This window comes from Chelmon rostratus, chromosome 4 (assembly GCF_017976325.1).
Source record: "Chelmon rostratus isolate fCheRos1 chromosome 4, fCheRos1.pri, whole genome shotgun sequence".
Taxonomy (NCBI): Eukaryota; Metazoa; Chordata; class Actinopteri; order Chaetodontiformes; family Chaetodontidae; genus Chelmon; species Chelmon rostratus.
In genome coordinates, this window is record NC_055661.1 from 20,274,211 (window position 1) to 20,299,244 (window position 25,034).

General features: G+C 42.3%; 1 protein-coding gene across 2 annotated transcripts in view; it reads left to right on the plus strand.

Annotated features, from left to right (window-relative positions):
• Positions 1–1,120: 1,120 nt before the first annotated feature.
• The window catches only part of atf6 (activating transcription factor 6), a 30,544-nt gene continuing 6,630 nt past the window's right edge, over positions 1,121–25,034 (plus strand). Inside the window, exons 1-15 of one of the 2 annotated variants that reach the window (XM_041935692.1) lie at positions 1,121–1,317; positions 2,105–2,181; positions 2,567–2,645; positions 2,979–3,076; positions 3,970–4,093; positions 4,404–4,598; positions 6,285–6,454; positions 12,620–12,805; positions 12,983–13,074; positions 14,574–14,717; positions 16,271–16,366; positions 16,467–16,569; positions 17,278–17,351; positions 18,223–18,334; positions 22,586–22,670. In XM_041935692.1, the coding sequence (XP_041791626.1) occupies positions 1,218–1,317; positions 2,105–2,181; positions 2,567–2,645; positions 2,979–3,076; positions 3,970–4,093; positions 4,404–4,598; positions 6,285–6,454; positions 12,620–12,805; positions 12,983–13,074; positions 14,574–14,717; positions 16,271–16,366; positions 16,467–16,569; positions 17,278–17,351; positions 18,223–18,334; positions 22,586–22,670 (1,735 nt within the window). In that variant the 5' untranslated portion in view covers positions 1,121–1,217. The remainder of the gene's footprint in view (positions 1,318–2,104; positions 2,182–2,566; positions 2,646–2,978; positions 3,077–3,969; positions 4,094–4,403; positions 4,599–6,284; positions 6,455–12,619; positions 12,806–12,982; positions 13,075–14,573; positions 14,718–16,270; positions 16,367–16,466; positions 16,570–17,277; positions 17,352–18,222; positions 18,335–22,585; positions 22,671–25,034) is intronic. The other variant, XM_041935693.1, reaches the window with a different exon arrangement.

Genomic DNA, 25,034 nt, shown 5'->3' on the forward strand with positions numbered 1-25,034 from the left:
AATCCCAACTCAAGGTCGATTTTTTGTGTCTTTTTCCAGAGTTTTTAATCATGGTCATCATCAGTGGATGGAGTTTGCCAAGCTGTCATGGAGATGCAAGGGTTGACAGGTGAGCTCAGTAGTTGTTATGATTTTACCTTTAGCACTTTTTTAGGGCTTCTCATTCGTGTTGGCACCAAAATTCATTTTTGAGCTTGGAAATAGTTTGTGAAAACAATCCCAAATCAAGGTCCACGTATTAGATTGACTTAGTTTCAAGAATACGGGGAACTGTCAGGTGTTGTCCCCTGTTTTCTCTCAGATCTACGCATGTATGATAACACTGGCCCACATTCTCACTTGGACTTTAGTCCACAGTAATGTGTATGAGTCCTTGACTAGACGTAGACTTGTAGTTCACTAGAATTGTTCGTAAGCAAGATGATTTGAATTTGGAAATTTAGTCTGGATCTCTGGGATCAACAAGATACTCAAAATAAAACTGAAACATCCACTCTACAAATTATGTTATAGTTTTTAAGGTGTACATATAATCATCATCTCTGCATGCTTTATATAGTTTATATAGATATGCATACATACATATTGCTTTTTATACATATTTACATACACAATTTTTTTGTACTTGTATGCTCTTTACAGTTCTATGTTTCTTTTTTCCTATCTTAGTTCAGTTTTGTTTGCTTGGTTTTAGCTGTATGTCTATTTACTCAGTAGTATATTGTGAGCAACTTAAAACCAGAATCAAATTATTTGTACTTCCTTGTGGCTTGGCCAATAAAGCTGATTCAGTTTCAGAAAAGGTTTTGGCTGTCAATATTTCCTAAGTGTGGCAATTTTATGTCACTAGCCTTTTATTAAACCGTCTTAGTCATCTGTTCTGTCATGAACTATGTGCCATGACAAATCCTTTCAATAGAGGTCAACTTTATGGAGCACACAAACAACATTTCTTACCATGCTGCAGAGGCTGCAGTGCTATCCTGCCGCCTAGTGGCCTGGTTCGGCAGCACCATCTTAAACTAAGCGTCCGTGCGTTTGCTGTGTAACACATTGGTCCCTCGGCGGCTCCCGTAGATTTACGGTAAAGTCAGACGTGTATCTCCGCGTCAAACGGGAAGTTACTGCCAAACAGAAGAAAGATGAACAGTGCTATGAGATATCGCTTGATCGCCAGCTGCTTGTCTGAGACAACTTATGAATGAATTCAAAAAACGATGTCATCCGACTTAATGTTAGACTTCGAGAATCATCGACAACATCCTGCGATGGACAGTGAGATAGGCATTATCTCCATCGACCAGGGAGGAGAGTGGGGTAAGCGTCGCTTCACTACACTTCTACTAAGTCTCACACAGTGAAGCCAGGGTAGCTATAGCTAGCAGTTAGCTACTTCTTGGGGTGTCAGATATAACTGATAAAGGTGCCGCTAAAATACAATTTGTTACAGGGTTACCGTTTCAAAAACGCTCTTAGCTTACATACCTCTGAGGTCGATGTGCTTCTTGTGTTTTTTGTACGTTTCAAGCTAACGCAGTTAGCGTTAGCTAGCCGTAGATGGTGTGATGATGTAACCTGGATGTAAATACGCTGCTGTATGAGTGGAGACGTTACCCATTCAACACAGTGCACTTGTCTAAAACACACTCATTACTTAAATGCTCTCGACACATAGATCATATTGAAAATGTGTTGAAATGATGGTTTTCTGCACTTGTTTCGGAAGAAGATGAAGCGTCGATATTTTTCTCCACCTTCCAATGCTTTTTTAATATTGTATTATATTAATATTTGGAGTAAATTGATGAATTAAATAGAAAGTTTAATCTGGCTAAGTTTTTGCCCCGTTCATGTACACATTTTACAGTTTGTTTTTCCAGTTTGGTTTATGTGTCAGCCCCTGTTTTCTACTGTATGGTAAATGTATGTTTTGGTTGTTTTGTTATTAGTTGTGTACTGAAGTAATATGAAACGTTTCACTCGTTTTTCCAGTTGTTCCATGTATTATTTTGATTTTCAAAGGCTCACTTCATCTCTTACTTTAATTGTTCAATGTAAAGTAATCTAATTTCCTGTTGTGTGCTGCATTCTTGTTGTTCCACAGATATCAGCCTGTTTGACGAGCTGGACAACCTGGGAGATGCAGATGAGCTACTTGAGGCCCTGGAGAGTGCTGGCTATGTGGGTGACACATCCTCTTAACATGCAAATCGAAAAGTTAGCGACTGAAACGGAAAGTCTAATATGAATTGCAGAGCTGCAGGTGCAGATGCAGGTGCATAATTAGTTAACATGGTAGCACAGTATGTTATGTAAGGACATGTGATACAGGAACAGCAGCACCCCACACGCATTGTGTATGTGTCAGCCATACTGTAGGCAATAACAGGAATTGTTACAAGAGTTTTATTGACTGCTTCCCACCTTCTGTGTAAGACAACTTGGCAAAAATGCACAGCTCAGAAAAAAGTAATTGCATGCACACTGTTGATTGGACATAGTGTTTGTTTCCAATTTACATTCTGATGAGGTTCGCTGTTTAAAAGGTGTGTGTTTGGTTTCTCAGGCCAGTCAGGGTCCAGACCTGGACTTTGATATCGACATACCGCCATGGAATGCAGTGGACACAAGCAGCACCTGCACAGGTACAGCAACACATGTTAACATCAGTTAATGTATACTAGTGGTACTGTATTTCTTGAAAAATGTGCGAGATAAGGACCAAATATTACACTTAAATGTTCAGATGACTGCTTTATGATTGATTTTGCAAAGACAGCAGGTGTAGCTTATCATTTAGATGTGTATTTATAGTGGTTTATGCTCAGTGAATAAAGGATATACTGTAAAAAAAAAACACATTAGTGTTGAGTTCATATGTGGGAACACACAGGGTTAGTAAACGGCATCCGTCTGCTGCTGATGAGCCCGTAGCACATGTATGACATTCTTCTGTGTCTTTGTCCTTGTGTGTCCAGATGGTGAGGTGAGCGTGGACTCTCTGTCACCTGCTCACACTCTGAGTTCTGTCCCCTCTCCTTCCTCTGTGGAAGCCCTGTCCCCATACTCCCTACAAGTAAGTCCCTGTTTTCAACTCTTTGTCCTTCTCAGTTTTTGCTATTTGACTTGTATTTCCAATGCAAATTTTATCATTGTGATTGGTTGGGTGTATTTGCATATGTGCCCCTTTTGGTGCTCAGTTTTCATCCAGATGGCGTCCAAACATTGACAGCTGCTCTTTGCTTTTCGGATACCGGCACACACATACACACTCGAGACACTTATTAACAAAAGCCTTAAACACCTTGTCACGCTAATAATTCGCTGCCTGTCTGAGCTGTGCCCCGCCCCCTCGTTAAATGAAAGGTGCTGACAACTTCAGCTGCATTAGCATAATTTAGCAGGCAGATGTTTTCGCAGTGTGTCAAAACAAGGACAAGGGTTACGTCTTTGTCTGGCCACAGCACCGTCTGCACGTATTTGTCTGCTAACTGAACCACCCTGACTGAATCCAAGGACATATTTGTCTACCAGAGTCTTTTGCATAATGACAAGGACACTTGATTCATATTTCATCTGATGTGTCTCACCGAACAGCAACTGCTGTACATACTATGCTGTGAGATTATGAGTAGCTTCAGGAAGAATTGACATTCTCAGTCATATTTTAATCAATGTTCTCTGCTTTCATGTAATGTTTATTAATGACTGATACAACTGCATGCAAGCATCATGATTCTGAGTTCATAATGTGTTAATTCGTACCTTATTTGGATGACAATAATGGACCAAGTCAATATTGAGCAGCAGAAATCAACATGAATAAACATTTGTAGGTGTTTACTGTATTTCAGATGTCATTTTAGTAGACACTCAACTACAGCCTTGCTTCTGTTTACTGTTGATGTCTTGAAAAAAAACAGCCACGCTGTCTATTTAGACACAAGTTTTCTCTTCTTGTCCATCCAGGATGAGGCCCTGTCTCCACAGTCGCAGCTCTCTCCTGTTTCAGTCTGCTCAGAGTCCAGTGGCTTTTCTGTAATCTCCACCCCTGCTAAGAAAGCTCCCAAGAGGACCAACCAGACCACACGAGGTGAGGCAGCCTCCATCACAGCACATCTGCTCATTCAGTTGTCATCTATATTTGTCTGCTTTGTCAAAAACCAGGGGAAATTCTGCACCGCACTCTGGGTTTGCAGAATTCTGGGGTTTGATCAACCAAACAAAGAGTGATAGGTGTGGTCTCTCATTAGAAAGTAGTTTCAGAAAAAAATAGCTTCTTAAAAAAATACCCTTATTATAAATGTTCTCACCTGAGCTTTCCTTGTATTTACACAAAGCATGTTTTCTTGTCTCATTCCTTCCACCCCCATCCCCCGACACACACACACCTGCCAAAATAGCTCAGCCAATCAAGAGGCCGATTCAGATAGGCCCGAGGGTTTCCATCCAACCCAAACCGGTGATTACAGCTGTGCCCTTGGCTCATGCACCAGCTCCCCTGCAGGCCAAGACAATCATCATCCAGCCCCTGCAGACCACTGTGCTGCCTGTGGTCAAGCCAGCTCCAGTCAACATCCAACCAGCGCCCCCTCCAGGTCAGAGCTCACACTGCAACACATTTAGACACATTGCCTCACACCACACTGCATCGCATCAGACCTCTGCACTGGATATATTAGGAAGCAGTCTGTTGTTAGAAATACTTAGAGTATTTGGTAATTCATTTTAATTCACAGATTAAATGATATTATTAAAAATTTCTGTTTCTGATGAATTTGGTTGCTGTTTTTGCTTAGGCGATAATGTCATTGTTGTGTCTTGGCCAGCAGATGGTGCTTTAACCTAGTTTTTGCTCAAATGTGATCTTCCTGTGCTACTTTGCTTTATTGTCAAATGTTGGTAAGTACATCAGACAGTAAGATGATAGATGTTTCCATTTTGTATGCAAATTATGTGCAAATCTGGGCTGCATTTGAGACCTGACAACTCTGGGAATCAGCTATCATGACTATACAACCAAGGAAGTTTGTTTTATAACCCACATGTAAACCAACTAATTATGGGATGCTGTGTGACTTTGCGTGTTACGTGTGTTAAAGTCTTTATTGTGTTGTTTTGTGGTTTAGCCTGCCTGATTTACCAATTTGGTGATCTGTGTGTGTTACATCAGCAGCACCTAGGCCAATGTAAATACTTATGTCATTCCCCGGGACCCAAGTGGGTGGAGTATGTGACCTCTGTAAACTGAATTTGAGCTTGGCTCTCCTGTGTGCCTGGTATTAGCCAAGATGGCAGATTGCTGTGGCCAAGAGATCCAAGTTTAAGACCCCAGATGAAAGTCAAGTCAAGTCTGCTCAGTGTCGAGTCTCTTTGGTTTCAGATCTTACAGCATTCACAGCTGAGGAGTAATCCCTGTGCATCAGGGTAATGGAAGAAAGAAATCAGAGATATTTACTAATGAGTGCACATTTTATAGAGTCTGACCTGGGCACTCATGTATTTAAGAACAAACAGGCTGACAGGTGTTCCTAAGGCTTTTAATTTCTTTTGACTTTCATCCCCATGAATTCTTCTTACAGATGGTGAGCTTGGGAACAAGACACAGCGTTGGCACCACACACATTCATTAGCAGGACTGACTAACACTTCTACACAATTAGCACTGACAGGTTGTTTAGCGTTGGAGGTGAAGGTTGCTGGGTCAGTATGAGGAATGGCTCCTGGCACAGTCTTACTGGGAAGCATGGGCGACACACTGGGAGGCTCCTACATGAACAGGACATTTATTAACACAGACAATATTGTGTTTGCTGAGGTTTTCTCTAAGTTTCTTTCTTTCGGGCCATAATCCACTTTGAACGTGTGCACACACGCATGTTTATGTGTGTCCGTGTGCATAAAACTAAGACACCTCTCGGTTTGGAATGTGGAAGTTTAAGACCACACGTGGGGATGGTTAAACATCCTCCCGTTAAAGACAAGGGGTTAATGTAGGTCGTCAGAGGTGAGGTGGGTTCAAGGAGCTGAACTGTACCATCTGCAACAGGAAGCTATTTCAACAGCAGACTTCCAACTTTTGTAGAGTATTAGCTCGAATAGTTTCGTTGTATATGAGAAGACAAATGTGGGATGAGAACATAAACGGAAGCAGAGGAACAAACTGACAGACACACATAATCATTGTCAGTGTTAATCAACGTTAATCATACAGTAAAAGTATGATTACAGTATAGCTGAAGCCTGTAATTTGAAAATGTCTATGTGTTGTGTCTCTTTCTCAGGACATCCTATGGTGCTGTCTCAGCCAAGCCAGGTGCTACAGATCCAGGCTCCGCAGGCCGTCACCGGCAATGTGGTCGCCATGCCAACGCTCAGACAGGACAGGCCTGTCCACGTCGCTGCTCCTCCAGTGGTCTCTGTCACACTTCGAAGCCCTTCGTCAGACGACGATGTGAGTCCCGTCCGCGCTCTTTATCGCACGTCTTCCTACCTTTCATTGTTGAACTGTGCTGAGATACTAACGCAGTGCGGGCTCCCATCTGCTTTTCTCCCGTTACACCTTTAACAAAGGTGAGGTTGTTTATACAGAAATCGAGTCTGTAAATACAAGTGCATGCATGAAGTTAAGTAGTGTCACGTTTCCAAACTGTATAGCTCTAAGTGGGTGGCTGATTGTGCAAACAAAATGTTAAACACAGAATCACTGACATCCTTGACAAACCTTTTTGTCCATGCACACATGACTGTAATTAACGCCACTGTGATTCGTTTGCTCTCAGTGGAAGAGTATCTCTCTCTTTCTATTCTCCTCTCTCTAATCTGTAGAAATCTTTACTCATAAGCTCGTTTTAAGGTCATACTCTGTAATTTTCTGCCTAACTAAGAATGTGCCTAAACAATTTATTAGACAAGGTGTCTTCATGGGACTGAATAGTTCCTTCAAGACTTGTGTTTGTGTGTGTGTGTGGACATGCGAGGACTTGCCTGTGTGCACTTGCATGCAGCTGCATGCTCCCGAGCAGCCGCACGGGCCATGCATGCACTTGCCCATTGGGTAGCTATGATGTGGTTGCCATGTTCATGCTTGGACTGGATCCTGTCCAACATAAACACTCCCATCTTACTCTATTTTTAGTATTTATTTTAATTTCACAAACTACTAACTTTAATTTCTGCATAAAACGTGAAAATAAAGTGTCGAAGTAAAAGTTATATATGTATAGATATTATACTTCTTTTTTAATTTATGAGAGCGAATGTTTTTTTTTTCTGCACCGAAGGAAAAGTTATTACACTGCGTGGACCATGTCAGTCTGTGAAGACGCAAATTACGCTTCTCTTCTTAAGTGAATAAATACCAGCAACATTTCTGTATGAAATTAAATTGAATGATTGTCACATTGTCATGGGAAGATGCTTCCACATAGTAGGAGTAAGAAAAAGAACTGAGCTCAGATCAGGTGATGTCATGTTTTAAATACACAAACAGATATTTTCTGTGGACTGACTTATTTGCTACTTAGGTGCTCTTGATACTTCCTCACTGAAAATGTAATGAGTCATTTTTAAAATATTGCTGATCGTCATCAGAATAATAGCCCATGAACTTCGCTGGCTTTCATGGAGCCACAAACAATCCACCCATGAGAATTTGTTTGTACCTGTGGGGTTTTATTGGAAAGATGCACGTTATGTAATTGTAGCTCAGACAGTTGAATGGTGTGAGAGAAGGACATCACTCTCCGTGTGGATGACATAGGGTGGGTCCTTCTGTGTGCTGCATTCAGAGGTGATGTCAGGACAGCTGCAGTCAACAGGAGACACACACACCAACATGCAAACTGAACACAGTCTCCTGATCGGCAGTGTGTTTCTTTTAAGTCTGTGTAATGACACCACAGGACAGTACAGAGCTTTCAGGGAATCTTATGAGGTGCAGTTTAGTCCAGCGGGGACTGCTCCAGAGATTTCAAAGTTAAAGAAGAAAATTCAATTACAGTTTGTTTTGTTTTTGGTGCAAGCTTGTGGTCTCTCAATAAAAGCTCCCCATGTTTGGTGCGCACTGCTCTTATTTTGAGTGGAAGAGTCTGATGTTCTTTTAAAGACCTGGGGCTGCTTTGTTGGCCTGTGTTTCTTGTTCTGTTTTCTTTTTAGCTTGAATAAACTGCAAATGCTCTTTCTGCTAGTCTGCATTGTCAGACTCCACAGTCAGAAAGATGCCGTGGCTTTCAGCAACTTCAGTGTTGTTTCAGGCCTCGGCCCCCGGCGCGACAGTTCCTCATAACTTTCTCTTAGTGAGAGGGGAAACTTGTTCTCAGAGCATGAGAGCAGCACTTCCACATTGACAGTGTTTTCCCCAGCTCTGACGTGGCAGTCGATTTGCAAAAATGCATTATTGTTCAAAAGGGTAGCTTTTTTTAATCAGGGAGAACCATATGTGTCACGTGGGTGTAACATCCCCAAAAGATCTGCAGCGATTTCTGTGGTGACACTGGGACGGCCACAGAAAATGGATCCAATTTTCAGCTATTATCATCTTATAGGAATAAACGCTGTGTGGCCCTGAAGCATAATCCATGAATGCAAAAACATTAGTCATAACGTAATGTCACAATGTTCTATTTTACCCATCTACTTGATTTATTTTGACATTAATGATGTTTTCCGTCAGGATTTTTTTAATGATCGACCTCAACTGAAATTTCACGAGTGCTTGTTGTTGTTTGAATGTTAATGGTTGACCTCTGGCTGTAAAAATAAGTAGGCCCCGAAAAGGGCCTGAGAGGAACTTGTCCAATTATCATGGGCATAATCGAGTCTGGAGAAGCACTTTTTGTGCCAGACCTCCAGAACAATGTCGAGGAATTCCAAACCCCAGTGGCCAGAACAAACACGCCTCTCAGCCATTTGTAAAGCTAACCGAGTCAATAAAGTTTACAATAGGTGATTAAAGGGGAGGGACTGTACACATTAATTGTGAGAGGGAAAATAAGACAGGGTTTTTGGAGCTGAGACTTCCATTAATTTCTCGAGACAATAGTGGAAGTTTTTAAAAGATGATTGCCGAATTTTTTTTTTTTTTTTCATATCGGCTTAATGATTAAAAGTGAGACTAAGAGGCAATTCTAATGGTAAATGGTAAAATTGTAGTGTAACAGTAGCACAAGTAGAGAGGTTCAGTAACATCACTTCACACAGGAATATCTGTCTAAAGTTTGCTAAAATGAACATTAACCACCAGAAGCTGCTGGTCATACCAGACCAAGTGAGGCTGTAGCAGCAAAAGGCCCGAGTGTATTAAAGTGAGTACGGGTGCATTTTAATCATTATGAGTTCAGCTTTTCATTGTTAGAAAAAGAATTTGCTATTTCATCTTCCAAAAGTTACACAGTCTGGCTTTAAATGGACTTGTTGTTTCCGTGGCCCACCGAGAAGCTCTTGGGCCGCGTCATGCTGTGTGAGTGTTTATGCCAGTGTTCGGACCTGCTGCAGCTGTGTTCACTTTATAACCTCACTGTGGTCTGGCTATGAGCACAGTGCTGGGCTGGGGGTTGTGTAAAATGCCTGTTAAAAATGGCATGCGAGTGCCAGGTGTGACTGCATGTTGTATCTACTGTATGTCTGTGTGTGACACTGTTCGTGTTGTTTACAGTGCTGGGTTTTGGGCTATAGTTAACCTATATGAGCCTGGGTGTTAAACGGCTGCTAACGATTACATGCTTGGGACAGGTGTTGTGCAGGGCGAAGCATTTGCGACAGCTGTAAACAGCCATCAGGGATTGGGTCACTGTAATGTAATGAGCTCCTACACCACCGGGGATTAAGCTCTGTGTGAATGTGTGTGTGTGTGTGTGAGTGAGTGTGTGTGAGGCCAGCCTGGAATTGCAGGCCTCATCAAATCCTCCCATGAGTAGCATTGGAGGATTTACAGGAGGGGACCCCAGGAAAGTATGGTGTGATGCAGGATGGGAAGGTGTCCCCCAACACAGAAGATGATGCTTCCACGTCTTTAGTTTTATTTTGCGTGACTGTCCAATTTCCAAATTGGACTTGAGTTATAGACAAATCTTGAGAAAATTCCTGAATTGCTACAAGGTAGTTTGATTAAAACCATCTCAGTTCATGACGTGCCATCAGGTTGTTTAGGATTCTTCTATGTTGACTCACTGTTTTGTCTAATTTTTCAACACTCATACAGGGAGAAAGCAATCATAGATGCTAGGGGTGTAACGACATTGTGTCTTGTTTAATATGAGAATCTTAATTTGAAAAATCGATCGAATAATGTGTTGAAAATCTGTTCAACATTTCATTGCCTGGACTTTGAGCTCATGTTTTTGTCACCACATCTGGTTGTTTTTATGCAGCAGGAAAACTACTGTGAATACGTCAAACAAGACCCTGTTGTTTCATTACAAATGAAACCTGCTGCTGTTTGAATTTTGAATCCCTACAAAAGTACCAACTCGAACACACCCACATGTTAAGACCCTCAGCACTTGCTGCAGTGTTTGTGAAACACTGTGTGGATTTTAAAGTGGAGATTTAAGCACCTAAAACATGAAATGCAACACAAAACAGCATCACAGGTTGACAGTTATTTCACCTGTGGAACACATGCACAGGTCTACGTGTTTATGACCTACAGTAAAATCAGGACGTGTTTTCACCCAAACTTGTTAAACTCCCCTCCCATTTGTATGGGTTAGTGGTTCATCTCGCACTTCCTCCTGGAGTAACCCTTTAGATTCTGAACTGAAAGAGCAGTGCGGTTAGGCATGCTGGGACCTGTTGGATTGTCAGCTCTTGTTTCTCTCTCTTCACCTGCATTCATCATTTGAAGAGTCTTTGAGCAGAAATTCTCCCGTTCAGCAGCCCTCTGCAACCTGCAGCTCTGCAGGAGCAGCTGGCGGCACATGCCCTGCTCCGGGACACCTTGGCAGGTTTTTTTCTCGTTGACTTTTCCCATCAGCACGTGAGCTTGAACCGGCAGCCGTGTTTCCATCCATTCAAAGTGAGGTCAATCGAGAAATGCCACTCTGCCATTTTGTTGCCCCCCGCCCCACATTTTCCGTCTCGGCCTCATTTCGTGGGCGATGTGAAGTTCCCCCTGCTCTCCACTCCCTGGTAACTGCTTACTTGCAGCGTTCCCAGGCTCGGGCTAGTGGCACAGCTCCCAGATCTGTGCTGGGAGACAGAGGGGTTTCTCAGGAGACAGAACACAAATACAGGGATCCAAATAACTTAATCACCAGAGGGGCTATTAGGTCCAGGATCTTAGAGGCTTACCCTGGTGTTTGTGTTTGAAGAAGGGCAGTAGAGGGGTAGCTGGGGACTAGATGGTCAGTGAAGGTGTTTGGATAATCACCGCAGCCATGGGTCGTGTTAATTTGCGATAGGTCACGTTAAGATATGCGCTATTTGGGTTCGCGTACAAGACTTTGATTTCGTTTCTCTCGCCACTGACCTTGAATGGAAAGAATCCCCATAGTTATTCTGACTGGAAACAAGCTGTAAAACTGTTATGCATTCATCTGTTTATTTTTGCGTTTTTATTTTCCCATGTTTTGTTTTTGCTTGCCTTGTCAGAGGATTGGACAGTCTTAATTTGTAATAAACCCTTGAATAAACAAAACAAAATCTAAATGGAAAGATGCTGAAAATTATATATATTTTTTCTATTTAAGTGTCTAAGACACCAATCCTTTTTTTTAACATCCAGACTTAAAACACATATAGTCCCTCTGTGTTAATGTGTCTCTGTAAACACGTCTTTCTTCACACATAGAACAGAGGCATCGCAAGTGACCCCTGGATCTCTCAGAGGCTGTCAGTGTAAATATTTTCAAGCAGAAGCTTTATCGCATGCACTTTAGGGCTCTTTGGGGCCACGTCAAAGCCGTGATTTGTTGCAGAGGTGTCGTTAACCCTTGCGAAACATCTTGAACATGTTTACTTATTGTTCTACCACCGTAGTAAACTGGAGCATCGGCGGCCGAGGTGTTCTCCCGGTATGAATAACAAAGTCGACCCTTGTCTTTTGAGCCCCTCTTCCATTTTGTCTGTCTCATGCCAGTGCCCCCCTTTTAAAATCCCTTTTTGTAAGGAGCTTCTTGGTGTTGTTCAGTGAACCAGTGCATCCCGAGCATGAATGAGCAGGTTTACAACATGCAAAACAGTGCAAACATGGACCAGCATATATAACACACTTAACTGAGATTGACTGTACTGTGTTGTTTTGCATGCCTAAATGCACGCCAGTTTTCACCTACATATCTCCTAGACACTTGTATGGGTGGTTAAGGTTAGTGTTAGCAGTAAAACCATACGAAACCTTGTATGAATGAAAAGCCATTTTTTACTCAAATGCTCCTGAGAACATAGAAAAACATGATGTCACACTAGTGAGAGAAACCTGTGATCTACAACTCAACAGGTGGCTCAGGGAAGCGTTTCATTGCACTCTCACAATAACAACCCCACTTTCCTGTTTGGATAGGTGTCGAGTGGACACGTCCACATGTGATGAAATGCATGACTTGACGTGAGTGATGACCTATGTCAAAATGTTATTCTTATTTCTCCGTTTCCGTCTTTGTTTGCCCTCTCGCTCCAGTCGAAGATGTCCCAGAGGCAGCAGCGCATGATAAAGAACCGCGAGTCGGCGTCGCTGTCCCGGAAAAAGAAGAAGGAGTACCTGCTCTCGCTGGAAGCTCGCCTGAAGATGGCATTGTCCGAGAACGAGGTGCTCAAGTGTGAGAATGGTAACCTCAAGAGACAGCTGGAGGGCCTGCTGAGCGAGGTGAGAGGCTAGAAGAAACAGCTCTGCTAATAGGTCCACACAGCTCACACTTAACAAAGATGTTTGTGCGCAGTACGAAATGTGGAGAGTTTCCACTGCAGTTGTTGAGATTCATATGCAACTCATATCTGTGATTTGTAGTTTGGAATTTAATATGATGTCTTTCTTTTCCTACAGAACAGAATAATAAATGCAAAGGCCCCCAAGAGGAGAGCTGTGTGTCTCATGGCGGTGTTGGTGTTCCTTGTGCTTAACATTGGACCAATGAGGTGAGTATTTGACACATAATGGCTGACCGTGGAGCTCTCTCTGTATGTGTCCACACAACAGTTTGATAAGTATTAAAAGGCATAAGAACGCTGTAGATGGCATACACGCGCTGTAGCTCAAGATGCAGGAAGATGAGTGAAGTCACTGCATCGCATTCTGTGGATGCACCACATTGATTCCCGAAGGAAAACAAATGGGAAGCCCCATGACTCACTGTGGGAATTACGCCTCTCATGTAAGCCATTACATAAAAACACTTATTGAAAACAGTGCAGAACATTTCCCAATGAAGCAGTATGTTCACGCAAAACCTACTTCACCCATATTTCACATGACAAAGTTAATTAACACATAAGCCAAAACATTTACAGCTGCCAAATAGAAGACAGCCATCAGTTTAGCTAAGACCTTCGAATGTTGTGCATCACATGAATTGACAGTGGTCTCTCTTTAAAGCTTTGAGCAAAATCACCTGCATGTAATCATCATGTGGTACAATCCAGAATAATGTAGTGCATCAATGCCCATACTGTACAAGTCTTGTTGGTAAAGAGACCGACGACTAATCGCTCATCCCTGCCAAGTGGCTCATGTGTGTATGTTCCTTTCCTCTGCGTTGGTGCCAGAGTTTATAGAACTTTGTGACTAATGGGCGAATAAGCCTCAAGACACCCTGATGGGCCGGGAAGAAAGTAAACATTCACTACTTGCAAATGTAAAAAGAAAATCATTTCAGGCTACAAAAGATGTATAAAACATTTGTTTATAGCAGTTTTTCTTATCTCTGCTTGTAATATTAACAACGGTGACAAATGAAGAAGAGTTATGTAAAACTACACTGGGGAAAGAGTGCTGATTCCACCCAGCTTAGCAGATGGGGAGGTTGTGTAATTCCACAAATTCATGTAATAGTGAATTCTGTGTTCTCATGTTCTGGAAATGTTTTCTCCCAGGAATAATTTTCTCCACAAGGATGCGAGGGTCTGCTTGTTGGACTCGTTGGCTTTGAAAGTCTGCGTTGCGCCCTGTGCTGGGAATGTGTTCTTATCTAGAGCTTAAACATGAGAACGTTTCTCAGGAGCCGTGAATGAGTTTGCTCTTGCCGACTCGAGTGGTATTCACAGCGGCTGAAGTCTCTGTGTGTCTGTACCTGTGCTCGCGTCTGTGTGTTTTGTGTCAGGGCTCTCCTTTGGAATGTGAAATATGCCCGCTTTTGAGGTCAGATCCCTTTGAAATGAAAATGCCACCCAGTGTAGTAATACTGCTGAAAGAGACTGTGTGTATTTTCACTTGTGTGTGTGTGCCCCAGTGCGCTCTGGACTTTGCAGTCAAGATCAGAGTTCAGATTCTGTGCACAGGATGTGGGCCACATGGAATTCGGCAGTCTTTTCAGTCTAGTACCCAGTTCTTCTTTTCAGTTAGTTCCCTGCATCCCAAGTGTGCTGATTTTACCTCACCTGTCTCCCTTCCTCACCTCACCCGTCTTGTGTTTCTTCAGTCTGTTTCAGGGAGGCTCCAAACATGACGTTTATTCCACGCAGCACAGCGGCAGGCACCTGTTGGATTTCTCCTCAGAGGCAGAAACTGACGCCGTGATAGGCCCTGATCCCCTCGGCAGTGCCCCCTCTGAGATTGCGGACAGGTAATGAGCTCACCCCCCCCCCCCCCTGTCTCACACACACACACACACCTTTCAAAACACAACAGAGGACCAGGATGCACCTGTGCCTGGTACAGCTCATTACGGCACGTGTAAACATGTGCGCCTGCCGGTAACCAACTCTGTCCAAATGTCTGCCTTTAAAATGCCTCCAGGCCCCTGGCTAGTTGGCCAGCAGTTGTGCTCTGAGTAACAAGGTGGGAAATTGGGGTCAGGCCTTGTTTGACATCCAGCTTTATATTGCCAGTAACGGTTTATTTTTCTAAAGGGTTATATATTTTTCTTTCTTTTTTAAGTGCAATAGAGACCCAGCGGTCTCATTCGTTAATTGCATAAATAACATTCTTGTTTGGTAAATTACCTGCACCCCCGTGTCCTGAAAATGATGCTTTGCAAGGTGGTCAGAGCATCTAACGTCTGCATGGCATTGCCAGCCTGTGTTTTGTCAGATCTCTGCGTAGGGTATGTTACATGTTAATGTAAACCATTCAGCTGTAGTATCAGGTTTCCGCACCGGCATTAAACCAGCGCAGGCAGGAAGGAACATATTAGCCTTTACAAAAGGGCCGACAGCACCAAACGCAGCAGAAGAGAGGATGACTGGGGAGATATGCAACCTAATCTTGGGGTCCCACTGAACAGGAAGGTGTGTGTGCGTGCAGGAAGGTTAATGCGGGCCCCTCGGTTAGAGTTATGATCAGGCCTCTGCAGTCTGACATATTGTCTCGCCGACCCATTTCCAGAGCATTTAGAGACTGCGTAGTGGACGTGACAGCTCTGATCGCAGAGGCCCGGGGCAAGTATTACGTCGGTGGCAGACGTTTTGGGAAAAAGCCCCCTGCAGGTGGGCGCCTGTGGACAGTCTACATCATCACCTCAAGCAGCATAATCAGTCATTCAGTGAGGTCTAACAGTCAGTAAAGTCAAAGTAACATCTGAGGAGGAAAGTCAAGTCATGCACCGCATTGTGCTGCTAATCCATAATGTATGTAAGCGTGCCTTGAGGTAACAGCCCACACTGTTTGGGCTGTTGTTTCCGTCTGTTCATAATCAGACAGGCTTTGGCCTACAGGGTGGTAATGCTCAGTTCTGTGCAGCATGTTTGATCACTCTGCAGGATTTGGAAGCAGCATGTGGACGTATCGCTTCAGAAACTCTGCTCTCTTTGCTTCAACATTCAGCAACTGAAGCTCTGCCACATCTGCACAAGTCAAGTATCAACGATTTTGAGTCAGCTCATCAGCTCATTAGTAACCAGTGAGATTCAACAGGGATATAACTGTCCCCACATTGAAGCCATGCTGGTTTCTTTATTTGGTGCCATTTTGCTTCACTCAATCCACTCTGGGTGTTTTGCCTCCGTCAGGGGGCAAGCAGCCACGTTGGCTCACAGTTTGCATTTAAAGCATATTCCCAACATGTGGAAATTATTTTTAACCAAATTTTTATTATTAAATTCTTACATGGATTTGAGAGTATCTGAACAGCCTTCTCCTGTTGAACACCCCGTGTCTGCTTTTTCTTCTGTGCTGTAGCTCTGAGGATAAGGCCCTGATGGTGATGAAGGATCCCATCTTCCTCAGGCCCCCTCCTCCCTGCCAGCCTCCTGTAAACAGGACCAAGTGCTTTGAGTAAGTCATGACCTTTCAATGTGTCGCCTGCTTTTCTCCTTTCTAAGAGCACAACATCTCTCAGAGCCTAGCGAATAGTCTAATATGCGTTGATTGACAGGTTGGCCCATGAGCTGAGGGGTTGGGTCCACCGTCATGAAGTGCAGCAGATCAAATCCAGGCGCACAAGTAACAGCAATCACAAACCCACCAGGACCATTCTGGTAAGTCACAGCGGCATGTTTGGGAAAATGGGAAAACACATCTGATGGGCCGTGCAAAAATTTACATCATCTTCAGTGTTTGCAGGAAAGCTTACAAACTAAACTTCACTTATATTTTAGGCCATTGCTCACAGTTTAAAGGGTTTTTCTTGGCAAACCGAAGCCTCTCTTTCACCACTGTTTCACCTCCCCTCACACCTTCCCCCTTTTTCTGCCTCTCATTTCTCTTTATTGGGCTGAGTTTAATCCGGCAGCCCTGAGAAAGTAAACACAACACTTAGAGGGGAGCTGTAGGATTAGTGCCCCCTGCTCCTTTTTTCCATCATTTTTTCAAGATCTGTCACAGTAAATCTAATCCACAAGGAGCTGCCTGGTTCATATGTGCCAATTCTTCATTTTACTATAAATGAAAATGTAGATATGTTTAGTTCTCACCTGTATTGAGCTGTTTTAGCCCTGCAGACACACACAAGTCCTCCAGTATTTCTAACACGTGAAGCTTTACAGTGCTGATCGTTGTAAACTTTGGGACCCGAATGTGTGCGCTTTCTGGATGTTCTGAAATAATGGTCGATTATAATATTTTGAATGGAGTCTGTGTTTATGTGTGAGACGGCTTTGCCAAGAGTTTATCCTGTCCTCTCTAATGGTTAGTTGAAGTGAAAAAAAAAGAGATCAAAGCTAATTCTCTGTTGTTTTTTTCCCAAGCAGAAAGCGGAGAATAAAGAGGCTGAGAGTGCCCAGATTGTGACCGTCCAATACACAGACACTGCTGAGGAGAAGTGAGTAAAAGGCCTGTCGCAGGGTATTTGGGTATCTGGTTCGATTTTAAAGCTGCACTGAGCAGTTATCGACAGCTAGAGGGCCGAACGCTCTGCAGAACAAATACACGGTACTTTTGTACAACTGCCTGTGTGGCAAACCTAAACTTTGTCGTAAACCAAATCAGTGAGCTGTAATCTGTTTAGAGATGCGGGCCCGAGTGTTTATTGTCAGCAAGATCCACACAAATACATTATGTAAAGCAACTGTAGACATAACAAACTTGTATGTTTCATTGTTTTAAAGTTGTATTTGTCCAAAGTGGGTCTTTAAATGGAACTGTAAAGGGAATTAACATTTCTCTTTCTATTTCCACATCTCGGGCGTTTGCCCCGTTTTCAGATTTTACAGTCTGGCCGATTTATGATGCAGTGATTTTAAAAGCATGAACCTTGTTACAGTGCTGCGGAGGTTTGGCGGTCAATAAGAGCCTTTTCTGCTGGACTGCCCCGTGTAGTTCAGATGAGACAGATGGAGTGAATAGTTTTTTGGCCACCTACAGTTTTTTTTCCCCCCTGTCGTAAGTCTATGAAGGGCATGAAATGTCCAAATCTGCAGGACAAAAGAGGAAAAATCATTTTCAGCAGTTAACTGCTGCAGGGCCACCGGTGGGCCAGAATGAAAATAAGAAAGAAAAATATATTATAAAAAATAAGCATTACAATTTCCAAGAGCCCAAAGTGGTTATCATTAAATTAAAAGAATTGATTAAAATTAAATTAAATGAAAAACATTGATGATCAGCGCTCGATCAGTGGTAGACACTTCAGTTTTGAAACTCAGTTGATTGAATCCCACTTGTTAAACCACCCTGTCACTCTCTATCAACAGGAATCCTGGCAGTGAGCTGCAGGTATACTACGCACCTCATCACACCTACAGTGACTTCTTTGACGAGATCAATCGTCGTGGCGACACTTTCTACGTAGTGTCATTCCGCAGGGTAAGTTTCTGGTCCTTTGCACTGATTTGAGAGGAGAAACGGGAGCTGGCTCACATAAACTAACTGATCACATAAAATGAAATTAGAAGAGATTTCAATGGAAGTTTTCACTCACATTTGTGACAGTCGTGAGATTTCCTGCTCCCAAACTGGCCTTAAAAAAAGCAAGAAATGAATCAGAGAAGGAGTAACATATGAATCATAAATTATATGTCATAAGTCTGTTGCTCAACAGAGAGGTTTGATTTGAGAGAAGAGTGGGGTGTGAGGGAGGGGTGAAATACACACACCCAAGGGTGTAACTACCCCTTTCCAGTCCAGTTTCCCTGGTCCATTTGCAATCATCAAGACCATGGTTTAGATTTTCAGGCATGACCATATGTCACTGTTAATCTATGTGGTCTTTATTCATCTGACCATTTTTCCACATTTCAGATTCTGAACCTGGTTTTAATTTTCCCTCTTGATGTGATTAATCTTGGACATCATATTCAGAGAGGGTCCTTTGATTAGCTTGGCTTTGTTTCTTTGAGTGCTCTCCCTTCCTTTCAAATATATATATTTATATATATATTATATACTGATAATTATAGAGCCCCCAATCTTTTATCAGAATCAGAATCGGCTTTATCGGGCAAGTATTTGTGCACATACAAGGAGTCTGACTCTGGTTTAAACATTGCACTCAATGCACTGTGTAGGAAACAAGACACTCTCTCATTCTCAAGTGCTAACCAAAAAAAAGAAGAAGAAAACAAATACACTGCGGGGGAGAACTTACCTCTCTACCCTTTCTGCCCATTATATTTTCTGTTTCTTATTTATAGGAAGTTTCTGTGCCAAGTAACACAGACATTTGGTCGCTGTTGCAACAAGCTGGGCCAAGCTCATATGACACTTGTCACCTCTGGATTCCCCTCGGTGATGTTAAGCCCTTAAATCCTCAGGATTACTCAGTGGGGCGGGAGTTTTGAAGCATGTGGTCAAAGATCAAGACCTCTTGTCACTGAGCAAGTCACAAAGGTTTGGCTCCGAGTTGGCATGGTGACAGCAGGGACAATGGCAACAATGGCGTATCGGAGTTGAGGTCCTCCACAGGTCAAGTAGCCGTCCTTCAGTTTCTGGCAGCTTTGTGTTGCATGAGTGAGCAGTGAGGCTGCTGCAAAATACAATTCTTACATAACATGTTGAAAAATGCGCTTTACTTGACAGAGGGAGCATAAATATACCAGAACTTAAAATTAGATTATATTTTTTGTGTACTCAACTTGTTTAACTGAGGGAAAATAGGTTTCCCTTGTTTCTTTTGATATGAAGATGCTGATGATTATTTTGTCAATTAAATGTTTGTTTCTGTGAATATCAGAAAATAGTGAAAAATTCCCATCTTTATATCTTAAAGTCTGAGGCGATGTCTTCTAATTGCTTGTTTTATCTGATTTGCAGTCCCAAAAAAACCCAAATATTCAGTTTACAGTTTACAAAGACAAGACAAAGAAACAGAAGCACAGAACCGAAGAATGTTTGGCATTGCTTGAAAAAAAAATGACATAAGATATTAATCAGTTATCAAAATAGCTGCTAATTAATACAAATTAATGTATTAATCTTTCTGACTTTCTCAAATTCCCTCTCTTTCATTTTACTCATTTCAAACAAAAGGAAAACATCACAAGTCCTGCCTCCATTTTTTTAATGAAATGCTGAAGTGGGTTTTAATCAGCAGGAAATGTTAGAGTAATCAAAGATTCACAGCAGAGAATGACAAAAGCCTTTTAAGAAGCACTAAATACTGTTCCTCAGTGTGGCCTTTTAAATTCTAGCAGACGTTTGTCAGCTTTTCTCAGTTTATTTGCTTGTATTTTGTTTCCTGGGTTTCAGGGTCTGTATGTCAGCAAAGGCGGGTGTGCTTTTGTGTTTCTGTTCCAGTCAGTATAATCTTATTACAAGGCTGCCAAAGCTCTGGATTACATTTTGAATTTGTTTAGATTTTAAAGCCACACTCGACCAATTTTGACTTTTGTCCCTCAAGGCAACAGCTTTTCATCATGGTGTGTTTTTGCCCTCGCCAGCGTTTGAGGTCACTCTTTACAGTATGTAGCCTGCGCAGAGATGGCCATGGTTAAAGCCCTCAGAAGATACATTACTGCCTGTGGCTTTGTTTAAGTGTGAAATGAGGCGATGGAAAACATAACAAGAGCAAAATATGGAACTGCTCTTACGCTCCCGTCATTTTGCGGTCTTGCTTCACTTCACGCGTTGTTGTAGCACCTGTGGCTTTATGTAAGTGTGCACTGAGGTGAGGTGGTGGAAACACTGGCTGCTTTCACTGTGGACCAGATCCAGTAAGGTTCGAGGAAATTTCACCTGTTGTCATGGCAGCTGCAGCTGTGAGTGTTTGCCAGCTTGACAAGCTCGCCGGTCCCCTGATGATGAGCAGTAATGTGATCGGTGTTTTCCTGCCACCCTCCAAACAGTCAAGGCACCCTCTCATTCACTTTTTGCATTTAATACTCCCTTTGGTGGCTCACAGCTTGTCCTGGATTCTCCACAGCTTGTCTGGAACACTATTAGTGAAAGTACACAAGCTTACTGTATATGAACATTTGAGTGTAATTTTAATTAAATTTACAAGGAATTATGAGTAACACTCTCTTATTTACTACAACTACATGCAAATATCCCACATATGTTCAGTCTCCTCGTATCTCACAAGTCCTCTACAATGCTCCTTCCTATAGTCTCTCTGGAATCCCTTTCCTAACCGCAGACTGTACTCCCGCCTGTCATCACCTTAACACCCCTCATTTTTCATTTCACCCAGGCTGTGTTCTTCAAGCCAAACGCGATGGACTTAACTAGTTTTCAGTTGGTGTCTTGGTGGTTGGAAAGCCACAAACAGCTCCAGTCTTGCAGCTGCTGGGGGCCAAATCATTGGTGATTTCCCTGCAGAGTCACTTGGGACTTGGGGAACCCCACTGACTTTACACATGATGTTGGAAGGCTTGGAGTTTGAAAGACAAGGGTATTTCATTATTATTGCATTATGGGAAATGTAAGATCCAGCATTTCTTGATTGACCCATACTATGAACTAAATATCAGGATATCACAGCCTCTTCTGCATCAATTTTGGCCTTTCTGTTTTTCAATGTGCCCTGCGAGTCCCATAGCTTTATGGAAGCACAATACTGAATTTCCCCGCCTGGGGATTAATAGAGTCTTATCTTACTAAATTTGTGGAGTGTTGCTTTAATTGTGCTCATAGCAGGAGCTCCTTTGTCACTGGTTCTTCAGTTTTTAAATATTGTGGTCTGGTAACTTCAGAGTAAACGATATCCTCTGATCTCCATCTCATTGTTAAATTCAATTAAGTCATTTTCTGAAGTGTCTTGAATTTTCTCTGTTAATTCTAGCAGAAATTGCCTCGTGCAGGTTTCATTCATTGGTTGTGTTATGGGCTTGTTGAGATGCTTTGGTTTACTAGTTTTGCTCGTCTGGCATGTTGACTCTCTAAAATGCCCAATAAATGTGTTTCATAGTTGTCAGGTCATGTAGAGTTTCTTTCACCAGTCTTCATATTATTTCAGTTAAATGATTTAAGCCAAAGCTTTTGAAGCTGGTGGTGGAGCTACAGCTGAACACTGCTGTGTGTGAGCGTGTGTGAGCGTGTGTGCGCGTGTGTGCATGTGTGTGCATGTGTGTGCATGTGTGCGTGTGTGTGCGTGTGTGTGTGTGTGTGTGTGTGTGTGTGTGTGTGTGTGTGTGTGTGCGCGATTAGCATTCCTCTCCACCACAACTCCTGAGAGGATGTGCTCAGATTAAAACCTTCCCTCTCATTATCTAATGAGTTGCACAAAAGCTATTTTAATAGCTCTAGAAACTGAAGATTAACAAGTGCAATTAGTGCTTCAAGGGCCCACGCTGGCAGTATTGAAATTAGGGTGGTTTTAGGATTTTAACTGTTTAGATGATGGGGCAAAGCATGAAAAAAGTGCTGAATTTGAAGAATTTGGCTATCAAAGCCCTGTTGGTAATGATTGCCTCATTCTAGGACCGTTTAGCCAGATTACCCAGATAACTATTGCATCATTGAGAACTTCAAGTAGTAAATGCAAGTCCCTCACTAGGTCCTCTCCTCAGAGTTATAAACTCTGCTCCAATTCTTGATCAACAACTGCATCCAACCATCGTGTTTGCCTCCAAATGAATTGCATTTTCTTTTTGATGACCTTCTCTTCTTTGTTCTCAGGATCATCTTCTACTTCCTGCCACCAACCACAACAAAGGACGTCGACCCAAGATGTCTGTGGTGTTGCCAGCCATGAACATAAATGGTATGCACTGCAGCACAGACACAACAGTTGGGGAGTTTGGTCACTCAACACAATGTAACAGATGAGAGGCAAGCTGGGTGCAGATTCAGAAACACGTCTCCCCACAAGAATGCATTACTTGTGACCTAAGACACTAGAAAAACATCTAGGACCAAAATAGAGCACTTTTGCTTTTTACGCCTATTAAGGTGATACTTATCCTCATCCAAAAATCTACCTCCTTGGATCAAGTGTGTGTGTTGCCTGTTTAAGTTAAATCAACGTTTCTTTTTAATAGATTTCCTTTGCCAAAAAGTTTCTTTGACATCTGGCGTCTTGTTAGTAGGCTGTTTTTGCTCTCTCCCTCCCTCTGAGCCCTTTGTGGTTTCTGCCATGTCCTACAGCCTCTGATTATACTTTCTGTTGCATTTAGCAATGTTGTTAAGTGTCTGCACAGCCACTGACCGAACCACACACAGACACAACCGTTCAAAAAGAAAAATAGCTTTTTCAATGTGGTCATTTGTTTTGGCTATATATATTTTTTTAAGATTTTGTACTGAAAATAATGAAGTTGAGGCCTGGGCAGAGAATTGTGTGTTTTCTTAGCTGTACTAAGAATAGATCAAAAATATTTGTTATTACAATATTCAAAAAGAATGAATTTAAGGTATGAAATAAAAATGATTTCAAGAAAGCCTTTATGCAAACCTAAAAACATAGTGTGACCACATCTTAAGTACCTACGTTGCCTGAGTTGTTGGCTATAAATCTATCATCTATACAGTATAATTTTTTTTTAACAAGGACAAGAGATGTTATTTGTAATAACAAATCCAATAAAACATCCAATCCAGGATCAGCCAGACCTGTGGTTTCAGTCTAAACTGTGCCACCTGCAGGCAAAGAAAGTAATAGCGTGTGCAATCCTGACATGTCTGCCACCTGCAGGCAAGGTAGAGTTTTACAGCTACTCTCTGTTTGTGTGATCGTGTGTGTTTGAGGTTTTCTGCTTTGCTTTTCTGGTAAATGCTGTTGTAGTTTTACGCTGCATGAGGGGTTGTTATCAGTCACCTCGCTAAATGTGAATTTGTGAGTGAGGTTGTTCAGCTAAGAAGTTATTAGTGTAGAATTATTAATCGGGGCATGCAGAAGTTTTGATCCTAGAACGGTTGCATAGCTCATCTAGACTGCTTAATTTACTCTTAAAGAAAACCATTGCCGTCCACAGCTTGTCATAATGGGCGGCAATGAGAGTGCTTTTGGTTTGCAGTTAGGGTGGTGGTTTTTCACCGGCACATTAAAGAAGCAGTCACCCGTTTATTTGACCACCTGCCCTCAAAAATAAACCCATCTAAAAGATTTTAACACTGGTATACATGAGATACGCCTCAGTATCTGAGCACTTTATTGGCAAAAACATTGGACTTTGATTGCCACATTTATTGCCAGATTGTTTTTTAGAAGTAATTTCAGTCTACAGATTTATTCCATTTCCATGTGCTCATCATAGCTTTTCTCCATGGTCCTTCGATCTGCCAGGTTATCTATACACTGTGTCAAAGTCATAGATTTCAGTGAAAAGAGGTCTCCTGTCCAAATATTGCAAAATTAGTGATCAAGAGGCTTGATTTTCACTAAGTCTGCAGGACAGTGAAGCAAAAGGAAACCTACTCAAGGTGGACTGTGTTTATGTAGGGTGTGAACAATTAGGAAGACAGCTTGTTGTTGCTGGCTGTTAACGTGTTTTCTTCTGTTATCTCCCTGCCTCATCCTTGTCTCAAACCACCAGAAACTTATTTGATTAGTGATTCAACAAGCTCTAAGAAGAGTGAGTCAGTGGAACATGAGCCTGTTACTCAGCAGGGAAGACATGGCCATTGGGAAATAACTTTTTTTTTCTGAAAGGGCAGTGTTTGAGATGAAGATTGATGAAGGTAAACATTGTTCTTGGTTGGTCTTGTCAGGGAGGAATGTTAAGGTCCATGCCGGTCAGATGGCCCATTGAAATAGCAGTAAATAGTGAAATCCAAGACCTCCTTTTCAGCTAATTGTTGAAATGGGCAAACAAAGGTGGCATTCAGGGAGAGATATCGGGTCTGGAAAGATTCTTTTTACCCCAAGAAAAGGGTCTTCGATTTGCATGATCTGTCATGGATGCCTGCAGTTGACCGCAAATTGTGTTCATCTGCGCTTTGTACCAAAAGTCTTTTCCTGCTTGTTTAAGGCGTGAGTGTGTTCGCATTTAATGTGTGGGCTAGATCGTGTGGCATCTTTCAGAGAGAAGACTAACACCCGTTTTTTGTTAGCAAAGATGTGTGTTCAGTAGCCTCCGTCTCAGATGCCACAACGGCTTCTCCTTGTAGGTCCCCGCTGACCTGACAG